Consider the following 12,224-nt stretch of genomic DNA (forward strand, 5'->3'; position numbering starts at 1 on the left):
AAGTAATTTGGAGGATACACACAGTCATCGGCGAAGTAGTCTTGATAAAGCCGATCATGGGCAGACTCACGATCACGATTGATGTAGCGTTGACGACGCTTGGGCCGGCTCGACGACTCTTCATTGAGGTTGAGCATAGCCTCCTCCATGGCTGCTTGCAATGCATTGCACATTACCCCTTCGGCTCCTTCACTTGAGTTTGTGCTCGAGGAAGACATGACGTGAAGATGAGTAGAAAAGGCGAGTTTGGAAGAGAGAAATGAGATGAAATGGTGTATGTGGAATGAGCTCCACCCGGGTAGGGATATATATATAGAGGGATTGAGGATGAAATTTATGATTTTTTTCATTTTTTTCGAATTTTTTGGACTCCAAACGGTCAAAAACGGCTAGTTGCAACGGCTAGCACACGTGGACCAATCAGATCGCGACACGTGGACCAGTCAGATCGCGCCACGTCGTTCTCGCCTGCGCTCTCGCCCCGCCAGTGCCTCGCCTCGCTCTCGCCTCCCTCTCGCCCGGGCGGGCGCTCCAGCGCGGGCGAGAGCGAGGCGATATCGCCCGCTCTCGCCGGGCGCGAGCGCCGTCGCCCGGCGACCCTCTCTCGCCCGCCTCTCGCCCGCGCTACCGCCCACTTTGCCACCAGCCTCAGAAAGGGGCAGATTTTCTTGGTATCAGTGAATCAAGCATTTCGTGGTCCAATTTCTCTTTTTTGAGGGTTCAACGGGAACAGAATTAATCACTGAATTTTCAGTGTCTCACAGAAATCGGGCAGTGCCGTTAACCTATGTGACCCACGTTATCGGCGAAGATGCTTCCGATTGGATACTGCACAATGCACTTCCATCGTGCCATCGCATGTGTGGAGGAACCACCAGACAGGATTTAGCCAGCAGCTCGGTTTTATATGGTGCAAGAAGCAGATTCCTCTCCGGTACCGACAAGTCCAGGACAACCAGCCCCCTCGTTAGGGCTCCATATCGAGCTGGCTCTTGAGACAGAGCAAAAAAAAACGTGTATAATAATTAATTTCTAATTAATTTTAAACTAATTTAACGATAGAACATAGTAATTATACTTATATTTTCACAGACCACATAATATAACACTAAATTAACCCAACACCGCAGAGATATTCAGAGCCTTCGATTAATATTCAGGCTGTCTTCTCTGTACCAACATGAGCTGTCCGTCGTTTCAGGACCTATGATCTTGACATCATTAACCTGCCGATCAATGATTCCGGCATGATTAACCTGCTCATCATACGATCCTGACATCGTTAACCTGCTCGCCATATACGACATAAATGATAAATCGGTGGTACTGAATTCTTGTTAAGATCTCCATTTCGGAGCAGACCTTCCCCAGAGCAAAGCATCCCGTGAGATGCTGTTCCAGTGCTTTGTGTCTTGGTCATGCATGCATCGTCCGAGAGATTCCTCCGTGCATATTTTTTTTGCCGTTGGTTGGTGCAAGAGGGCTTCGTCGTTGACAATGGCGCGATGAGCACTGCACTGTGCTGTGCTCATCAGGTGCGAAGTGCTGTACTTGCGATGACACTGCTGCTGTGAATCACGTGATCAACTTGGGCCTGTCAACTGTCATTGTATACTATTCAGGTGAAACTGCAGTGTGTCAACGGTACGGTAGTGAACCAGATCAATTTGACGATAGCCGCTTTAGTATCAGATGTTTTGCTTTCATCTTCCAATGACACACTTGACTCTCCTCCAGCTTTTAAGAACCAAGCCAGATTCGTGACCAGTTAAAACATGTTCATTTCTTGGACACTTCTGCCGAGTCATGTGATCAACTTGAGCTTGCGTCTGATATGTTATTAAGATGAAGTTTCGGTGTCAACTGTAGGGAACTCGATGAAATTGGTGGTAGCCGGTTCAGTATCAGATGAACGTTACCACTTACAACTAAGTCTGCTTCTAGTTGCAGTCTTGCAGATCAGTCAGGAAACTGTCTGTTTTACAGGTAATAATGCTTCCGTGTAAACTGGTCCACTCCTACTTCGATATCCTTTTGACCTCAGTAGATGTTATCTTTTTCAACTGTAAATAACACTTGAAATACTCTCTAGTTTACAAGAACTATGCTAAATCACCAAGAACAGCTGGAATTTGTTCATCTATTCAACAAACTGAATAATCTAAACAAGCAAAATGATTCAACAGCACTGACTCGACAATAATCAGCTCGATTGGAACACGCATCATTCAGGGCAACATGGAGCATAAAAACTATTGGCTTCTGGCAGAGCACATATAAATGACAAGTGTACAAACCAGAAGGTAGACCCATATTTATATTAACAAAGTATCTAGCCAATGTTTTGGAGTCCCTGTAGGTTCAAAATTAGTATTTTGTTTGATATACCACTCTAGCACATTTTCGGAGGCATTTATGCTGACCTTAATCGCACTTTCAGCAGTTGTTTATAGGGTAGCAATATGTACACTTTCTTAGGCAAAGCATTTCACAATATCCACTTGCTGCACTTCTACTTTCTGAGTCTCACTCTCAAAATCATCAGGGACCAAATAACAATAATCATCACCCATAAACTCAACAGGGTCACGAAATGAGGTACCATCACAATGTTCATGCGAAGTAGGTCTCTCATGCAGTTAGGGAAGGAACGACATGAATGTAGCCAGACGCCAGTACATTGTTCTAACAACGTAATCATACAAGTGGGCCCAAAGAAGAACACATTTTTTTTCTGTTACTACTCATAAGATCAGGCATTGCAACCATGCAAAGTTGTACTGGTTGAGTTGAATAGATGGCCCAGTATTAATGAGCTTGGCTGAACAACAAAGGACAGCACAATGATATGGACAACTAATCTGTCTATCAGAAATCAGAATAATCAGCTTCTCAGTTTTCGCCCATTTATTGCAACGCGACCATCCAATTGATAAACACATTCATGCCTCTGAATATACCTGAATAAATTTCCACCACAAAAATCAATTTCTTGGGAATGGTCTTTAGATACAAGAACTAAAACAATCAGTAGAGCAACCAAATGATATGGTTATAATTAAAGGTTGAGAAGGTTCATGTGGCTATGAATACCCTTACCTCAGTGCATGCCAAAAATTTCTTCTGGAGGATCATAGATATGCCTTTCTGGGAACATCTCTTCAAAATCTTGTTTTACTCTATTTCTTAGCAGTGGGTGAGGTAAAAGACCCTTCAACAATACCCTAAAAGGTAACTCTTCTGGTGGATCAGGTGACTTTTTCATGTCCTCGTAAATATTCATTGCATCTGATGGGGAGCCATATCTCAAGAATCCTCTTATTACTTCGGCATAAGTCTGTGAGTCAGGAAACAAGTTCTCATCTCTCATGTTCCCCCAGATTACCATTGCTTCCTCCATATTCTTGCATTTGGCTAATGCAATAATCAAGTCTTTGTACATGTAAATATCTGGTTTATACCAGTCCTCCTTTTGTATGATCCTAAACATCTGATAAGCAAAGGTTTATAAACTAGTAAGGTCAACAAAAGTAAGCATCAGAAAACACCATTTCAAAATGGAATAAATGTGTACGATGAAAATGCCATCATGTTTAGAGAATAAATTTATTACTCGGTACATAATCCTTTGTTGCAAACTATTCCACTGAAATGATGAGAATACCATTTCACGAATTTAGGCCCTGTTTGTTTACTCTCTAGATTATATAACCCAGCTTAAATAAGTCGAGATGTTAGGTGGATTATGTAATCTAGATACCCAGATTATGATAATTCATAGGCAGGTCAATAGGTGTTTATATAATCTTATATAGTCCTGGAAGGAAACAAACAGGGCCTTAGTGTTCCATGGAAATGATAAACTTGGTTAAACCCTGTGATATTGCAATGTTCTTTTTGCAGCATAGATCACAATATCTCTGCCTTAAGAAATACTACCTCCGTTCTAGAATATTTGTCGCCCGCTAGTTCATTTATGAACTAAACCACGACAAATAAAAAAAGAACGGAGGGAGTACATGAATTCACTTCATTAAAAACTTATCACTTGAAAACATACTCAGCCTGTTGCCTAAAATTTGATCCGTGTTAGACACATGCCGCAGAGAATGGAGAACAAGAAAGAAAAGACTCTGTATTGGAAGCAAGCATGCATAGCCATGAATGTACTATGAGAATTTAACACATTTCAAAAGGCAAAGAAATGCAATTGACAATAAGGTAAATAATTCTAGGGATCCCAGATATATCTCAAGAAAGGCCAAACCAAACTATTTCTGGTTTAAAACTTTAAACCATAATTTTAGTTTCTCTTGATCAATCACAAAGACCTTGAACATAATAAAAAAAAACTAATGTCCACCTTCATAGAGCAAACATTTGTGCCAGTCTTGCCTGACCAATTAACCAGCATTAAAGGTGTGCAGTCCTAAATAACACTACTTCTCACACTTATTAGTGAAAGCTCAAATTCACCCATTACAACTAATCCAAAAGAATTTCGTTAAACAAATCCACCAAATACAATCTAACAAAACTATATGCCCTCTGAGAAAGTAATCTCATGTTTGTAAATCCTGAGGGTCAACATTTTGTCAACATCACCTCTCCAATCAATTTCTTCAAGCTTAATGTCTATCAGTATTAAGCAAACAACAAACAATTCAGCCAGAGTGTGAACGTAACGCGTCTTGTAACTCAGCCTCCCGGTGGATTAGAACAACAATTTAAGCAAAATCAAGCTCCTGAATAGCTCTCGAAGCAAGAGATCGCTCAAATGGTTAATAATTAGGGGAAATGCCTCACCTTGACAGCCAGATCGACCTCCTCCTGGCGTTCCAGCTCGCCGAGCACGGCAAGCTTGTCCGCCTTGAGCAGTCTGGCCACATACCGCCGCACGAAATCCGCTAGCTTCTCCTCGTCCCCCTTGAACCGCTTGAGGCCCTGGATCGCAAATAAGGCCTCCTTCCCGATCAGCTTCTTGCTCCGCCACAGCGGCCCTCGCGGCCGCCCATCGTGGAACGCGCGCCGCCACGCGCCGGCGGTGGACGGCGTTGGCCACAGAGAGGGGAAGAGGCCGTGTGCGGAGGAAGAGGTAGAGAAGGGTTGCGCTAGGAATCTGGAGCCCCGGCTGCCGAAGTGGAGGAGCAGGCGAGTTAGACGTGCTCGAGGGATCGCCATGGCGGCGGCAAAAACCCTCGTCGTCTTGCCCGTTGGGTGGCCGAGCCGAGCCGAGAGCCCGAGACGAGAGGACGGCGAGCCGGCCTGCGCCCGCCCCTAATAGAATACGAATAATCTATCTTAGTTGAAAGATAAATAAACAACATAGATTGTTAGATAAATTATATCTAAATTATGATAACCCATTAAAAAGTCAATAGGTACATATATAATCGCTGGATTATATAATCGTGGGAGTAAACAAATATGATCTAAGTCTCGAACACTACTGATCCTCGTGTCAAATCAGAAGGCTCCGGCTAGGTTAGGCTTATACTATCTTGTCATTTAAAATAGGTGTTTGATATTATCTCTACAACTATTAAGAGTCATCTGTAGACTGCCCCCGCTCTCCCCTGCCTCCCGCGGATCCCGTCGCCCGCACGCACCCAGCCGGGATTCCCCGCCCAACACTCGCGCCCGCAACCACCCAGCCACGATTCCAGGCCGTCCGGCAAACAACCGCCGACGACGATCCCGCGCGCGCCCGCACGGCCCCACCCAGCCATGATTCACCGCACAACGCGTGTGACCCGCAAATGCCGCTCCTTACGGCCGCCGCATCCCCCCGCCGCGACGCTCCTTACGGCCGCCGCATCCCCACGCCGCGAAACCTCCGCCGCGAAACCCCCGCCGCCCACACGCACGCCGGCCGTCGCGATGCATGCCCGCGCCAAGTACTCCCCCGCCGTACTCCCCCGCCGTACACGTACGCGGTTGGATCGCCGCAACGCGGTGAAGCGCGTCGACTACGAGGCGGGCGCGGGGGCGTCCGTGTCGGTGGCCGCGTCGTGGTCGTTCTCGTCCTCCGTGGACCAGCAGCGTTCGACGGGCCCGGGGCTCCAGCCTTCGCGTTCCCTAGACCTTGCCCCCGGAGCGGACCTCCGGATCAGCGGGAGCGTAGAGGGGGAGGTCGACGAACTCTGCCGCAGCCTGGGGCTCTCGGGGCCCGAGGATTTCGCCATCCCCGTCGCGGCCTGGGAGGCGCGCAAGTCGCGCTCTAACTCCGACCTATCGGGTTGGTTTTGTAGTGATGCTCAGCTATAGAAATATGGCTAGGATAAGGGTATGTTGTTGTGACTCTACATATATTATCATAGCTTCCCTTTGCTTTACCATTTTCGTTGGTCACTAGAAGGGTCCCAATCTCTGATTGCTTCCCAGGAGGCCACACCGCAGAAGCAGCAGCCGGTCCACCAAGGCAGGGTGAGTCCGCGGCCACGACGGAGAAGAAGACGGCACCGCCGTCCAAGAAGTGTAGAGTCCTCATGGTCGAGCGCTTATCTAGGAAGAGGAAGACAGTTGGAAGGTACAAGGAGCTCGCGGCGTGGCTTTCGCTTATCCATCCGCCACCCTCGCCAAGAAGTCCCCCGTTTGGGACTAGAAGGTTTATTCAGACATCTCAAAGCACACACTGAACGTCTAAACCATTGATCCATTGGTACAGGTGCAGCTCGCCCTCGCCAAGGCTGAGATCCTCTGCATCCAGGTGCAGCACGGCGAGTTAGCTTCACATGCTATCGCGCCAGCGCCGACAAATCAACAACAACTCCATCACCAGCATTAGCAACAACAGATGGAATGCAAGGCTTACGACACATTGAGCAGCCCTGCTGGTGTGGATAGAAGAAACTAAAGGTCATTCAAAGGCTGTAGAAGTCTAAGAGGTTCACCATTTGGTAGAGCCGGGATGAGTCAAGAATCAGCTATTTGGATTCACATGGTGTACAGATTAGTAGGATTGTTTTGTTCGTGGACATCTAATTGATCCAACACTATTTGAATAAATGTATTTTAGAGGCTACAAATCCGCTTCTCGGTCACAATTCTGGGTACCCTGAGATTGTTTTGCTAGGTAAATTTCAATAACAGTGATGAAGATATGATAAAGTTGTTTACTATTTTTGCTTTTAGGATAAAAAAGAAACTCATTTTTGAAGTACTTTACTGATTTGAAACACATCAAACTCTGCACTATCTATTTTAAGAACAAAAAATCCAGCATAAAATGTGTAACCTTCATATTTATTTCAAGAATGCTCTTTGTTAATTGTCATCCTTATGCAACCTCTATTAACTTCAGTTTCTAATATGTGCGTTGCTCACTAGAAGGGTCCTGGTCTGCCGATTGCTTCCCAGCATGACGACGCTGTCGAGTGCGACATCGACGATGCAACTACCTCCGCTGGTGTATACCATTTTCGGTATACCTTATAAGCGATATCCCTTATAACTAAGATTATCGGGTTGGTTTTGTATAGCTGAGCATCACTACAACTGACAGTGAATTATTTTTGTGGTACAAGTTAAATTTCTCACGTACTAAATATTTGTGTTGCAGTCAACCAACTGATAAACCATTCAGGACTGAACACATGAGGCGTCTTGAATTTGCCTTCTGGTTCAAGGTAAAACTCTTCAAATTTTTCTACATTTATGAATGCACTCTCGCTAATAGTTATGTTGTGATTCCACCAGGTAAGCACGCCACCGCGACGTAGCGGTGGGAGGAGGAGCAGGATAGGGAGAAGCAAGACCCACAAGCGCTGGCTTCGACGAGAGCTGGGCATAACCAATGATGTCACGTCGCTTTTGCAGGTATCTGACCATAATTTGCTCGATTTGGTTGTGCAACGAGATCATGATTGGATTTTTTTCTTTTTTGTGCCTGTTTGATTTCTGGTCTCCTTTTGTTTTGTTTCTTAAATTAATAATTGTAGTGATCGCAAAGCAAGCAGGAAACTGTATAAAAAGGATACATGTGTTGTAGGAATTGCATTGATATGCTTAATCTTAGCAGAATATAAGAGGAATTCGTTCTTGATGATTTGATTTAGAGGTTGAAGAGTGGTGGAGGAACTTGGAAGCAACTCATGAGCCATGTATGAGCCATGGTTGTTCTGGTTGGCTAGACTGATTGATGGTGATGAATTGCAATGAAAATTCCAAGTCTGGAGCTTCGTCGAGGTGTGCTGGTTGTCAAGGTTCTGGCTTCAAGGTCCAAATCCGGCAGTTGGGACATGGAATGATTCAGCAAATGCAACATCCTTGCAATGAGTGCAAGGGTTCTGGAGAGACCATCAGCGATAAGGATAGATGCCCACAATGCAAAGGTGTTAAAGTTGTGCCAGAGAAGAAAGTTCTTGAAGTGGTAGTTTAGAAAGGTATGCAGAACGGGCAGAAGATCACATTCCCTGGCGAAGCTGATGAAGCGGTAATGACTCCTTAGTCCTCCGTTCTAAAGTTATTCCTCTGGCACAAACTAAACTTCTGTTCTAACTAATGTGTGCAACCTTGGGTTCTAACTACCTTGTGCTCGTGTGCAGCCTGATACTGCCACTGGAGATATCATCTTTGTTCTCCAGCAGAAGGAGCATCCCAAGTTCAAGAGAAAGGGCGATGACCTCTTCTATGAGCACACACTGACCTTGACTGAATCTCTGTGTGGCTTCCAGTTTGTTCTGACTCACTTGGATAACAGGCAGCTGCTGATCAAATCGAACCCTGGCGAAGTTGTGAACCCTGGCGAAGTTGTGAAGCCTGGTGAGGAATCCGATTCATTGTGTTCAGGGCTGCTTGCGGTTTGAATTTGACAGTATTTGTGTTTGTGCTAGTGATTAGCCGGCTACACTACCACCTGAACCGGTTGCATTGCATAGACTCTTCCGAGTTTAACAAGTAGGTGTTGGTAGTTCGTCAGGGGCGTTTAGTTATTGACAATGGGGGATTTGGCTACATTTTGTTACCTTTTGGTATATGTACTGATTATATTATTTATTGGTCTATACAACCAATGGGGTACTAAACTATATTGCTGATTGTTAAGATGTGATCTGTGATGATTTTTGCCAAGTGAGCACCTGATTTTTTTATGCAATCAATTTTAGGTGTGTAGACAACCTATTTTTTAGTTGATATAGATGGTGTTGATTTGTTAGTTAAAGCTATTGTCTTTGATGGTCACACTTTTATTGGAAATCTGCAATTCCTTTTATGTTGTAACAAAATTTAATATCTAAAAATGTTGTTGGTGTCTTGGTGGTACCATGTCAGTTGTCAACAGTCCAATTCCATTCTCATGGCTTTGATTCTGACGTATGATTATGTTTATTTTAAATTTGTGCAGATTCTTTCAAGGCAATCAACGATGAAGGCATGCCCATGTATCAGAGGCCCTTCATGAAGGGCAAGCTGTACATCCACTTCTCGGTGGAGTTCCCGGACTCGTTGAGCCTGGAGCAGTGCAAGGCCCTGGAGGCTGTTCTCCCGCCCAAGCCAGTATCACAGTACACTGACATGGAGCTGGACGAGTGCGAGGAGACGATGCCCTACGACGTGAACATCGAAGAGGAGATGCAGAGGCGGCAGCAGTAGCACCAGGATGCCTACGACGAGGATGATGATGTGCCAGGCGGGTGGGCAGAGGGTGCAGTGCGCCCAGCAGTAGGCAGCTTGCGGCAAATTTGCTGTTTCGCTTTGGGCGACTATTGAGTTTACTCGCTTGTATTGGTCTGATGATACTTCGGTTACAAGAGTGCAATATTACTAAGGATTAGTTCCTATATAATGGCACATTATCACTAACATTGTTATGCATTTTAATGCACCCGTAGCAACGCACGGGCATAGACCTAGTTTAAAGTTTAAAGTTTAAATAAAAGATAGAATAGGAAATGAGATCAGAAATATATTGAAGATAACTCTATACTAAAAAATACTCGTTTTGTATGAGACCAAGGTTAGAAAACACTTCGGTAACTTTTCGGTTTATATAAACCAACCCGGCCTCTTCTTGTTTTCAAAATTCCTTTAAAATACAAAAGATTTAAAAACATTTATAAAAACAGGGAAAAAGTTATGATAAAAACTTCAAAAAAATCTAGTATATCTCTGTCAGTACCCTAAAACAGGGGTACTCCTTACTGCTGTATGAAGACGCAGTACCCACGCGGCTATCTTTGGTCGCGCGGTGATGAAACTGTGCGTGGGCCAGGTCGTGACTCACTCCGGCTTCGAGTGACTACTCTGGGCCATCAACAACACCCGACCCCACCACGTGGACGGCTCCGGGGCCGCCACGTGGCCAGAGAAGACGATGTACTCCAAGGTATCAACAGTGAGTCCGGACCCCATGAGAAAGTGTCGGACCCCTGTATATACGGACCGGGCTTCCAGGTAAGGTCCAGGACCTCCACGTAAGCAAACCGGACCCCTGGGATGGGATCCGGACCCCTCCGTGTGGGGGTCTAGGCCACACACAACGGGTCCCGGGATTCTGGGACAGAGAATACCCGCGCCTTGATCAAAGCCAGGCGGGGTCCGGAGCCGACACGTGTCCGGATCTTATCGTATACGCTTCTGCTCCCCGCCCAGTCGGAGACCCGATGCTGCCACGTAGCCTACTGCACGCGACGTAAGCCAACAGGCAGAGCCTGACGTAAGGCCTCTGGGCTACGCAACCTCTGCATTTATTGCGGATAAGGCGCGCCGCCTGTCCATTCCTCTGGCAGGCGATGTGCCGCCTCAACATTTATTGAGGCATGTCCATTCCTCTTGAAAGTCGCCTAGAGGGGGGGTGAATAGGGCGAAACTGAAATTCTCAAAAATAATCACAACTACAAGCCGAGTAAGCGTTAGAAATATGATCAAGTCCGCGAGAGAGGGTGCAAAACAAATCGCAAGCGAATAAGGAGTGAGACACGTGGATTGGTTTTACCGAGGTTCGGTTCTCGCAAACCTACTCCCCGTTGAGGTGGTCACAAAGACCGGGTCTCTTTCAACCCTTTCCCTCTCTCAAACGGTCCCTCGGACCGAGTGAGCTTTATCTTCTCAATCACTTGGTTTTTCTCGTAGGAGGAGAACATTTTCTTCTCCCCAGTCATGTGGTTTGTGCACCCGCTATCGATGATCCAACTTGAGCCCCCGGATGCATAAACCTACAAAACAAGTTTAGTTCTTGACTTTAGGTACCCAAACGGTTTTGGGTCCTTTGGCATTAGAAACAAGAACTTTGGGTACCCAAACACAAGTCTTGGAGCCCTTGTGTTTTCCCTCAACAAACTTGGCAACTACCTCGCCGGATTTGTTAGTAAGCACATATGATGCATCAAAAGTTTTGAATGAAATGTCATGATCATTTGATGCATCAGGAGTTTTCTTCTTAGCTAACTTAGCATGGGTTGGTTGCCTAGAACTGGATGTCTCACCCTTATACATAAATGCATGATTGGGACACCAGAGTGAGACTTCCTAGAGTGAATTCTCCTAATTTTGTCCTCGGGATAACCGGCAGGGTATAAAATGTAACCCTCGTTATCCTGAGGCATGGGAGCCTTGCCCTTAACAAAGTTGGACAATTTCTTAGGAGGGGCACTAAGTTTGACATTGCCTCCCTGTTGGAAGCCAATGCCATCCTTGATGCCAGGGCGTCTCCCACTATAGAGCATACTTCTAGCAAATTTAAATTTTTCGTTTTCTAAGTTATGCTCGGCAATTTTAGCATCTAGTTTTGCTATATGATCATTTTGTTGTTTAATTAAAGCCATGTGATCAATGTTAACATCTCTACATCTAGTACAAATAGAAGTGTGCTCAACGGTAGATGTAGAGGGTTTGTAAGATTTTAATTCTACAACCTTAGCATGCAATATATCATTCTTAGTTCTGAGGTCGGAAATAGTAGCATTGCAAACATCAAAATCTTTAGCCTTAGCAATCAATTTTTCATTTTCCTTCCTAAGGCTAACAAGAGATATGTTTAATTCTTCAATCTTAGCAAGTAAATCATCATTATCATTTCTAAAATTGGGAATTGAAACATTACAACCAATAGAATCAACCCTAGCTAATAAATTAGCATTCTCATTTCTAAGGTTGTCTATAGTCTCATGGCAAGTGCTTAGCTCACTAGATAATTTCTCACATTTTTCAACTTCTAGAGCATAAGCATTTTTAACTTTAACATGTTTTTTGTTTTCCTTGATTAGGAAGTCCTCTTGGGAGTC

The 12,224-nt window shown here is 45.1% G+C and overlaps 1 protein-coding gene and 1 pseudogene across 1 annotated transcript; one reads left to right on the forward strand and one right to left on the reverse strand.

The window, feature by feature from the left end:
• Nucleotides 1-2,553: 2,553 nt before the first annotated feature.
• On the reverse strand, nucleotides 2,554-5,282 carry LOC100276080 (uncharacterized). Its single transcript, NM_001149959.2, has 3 exons — nucleotides 4,807-5,282; nucleotides 3,100-3,490; nucleotides 2,554-2,960 (listed from the first exon to the last, which is right to left on the reverse strand). The coding sequence occupies exons 1-2, from the start codon at nucleotides 5,179-5,181 to the stop codon at nucleotides 3,101-3,103; spliced, it is 765 nt and encodes a 254-aa protein (NP_001143431.2). The 5' UTR covers nucleotides 5,182-5,282; the 3' UTR covers nucleotides 2,554-2,960; nucleotide 3,100.
• A 2,843-nt stretch (nucleotides 5,283-8,125) lies between these two features.
• Nucleotides 8,126-9,764, forward strand: LOC103647742 (dnaJ protein homolog 2-like; annotated as a pseudogene).
• Nucleotides 9,765-12,224: the final 2,460 nt, after the last annotated feature.

This window comes from Zea mays, chromosome 2, assembly GCF_902167145.1.
Source record: "Zea mays cultivar B73 chromosome 2, Zm-B73-REFERENCE-NAM-5.0, whole genome shotgun sequence".
NCBI lineage: Eukaryota > Viridiplantae > Streptophyta > Magnoliopsida > Poales > Poaceae > Zea > Zea mays.

Coding starts and splice junctions, on each gene's coding strand:
- LOC100276080 (NM_001149959.2), bottom strand. CDS start 5,181: ATGGCGATCCCTCGAGCACGTCTAACTCGCCTGCTCCTCCACTTCGGC. Junction 3,491..4,806: donor AGGTCGATCTGGCTGTCAAG/GTGAGGCATTTC, acceptor TTTGCTTATCAG/ATGTTTAGGATCATACAAAA.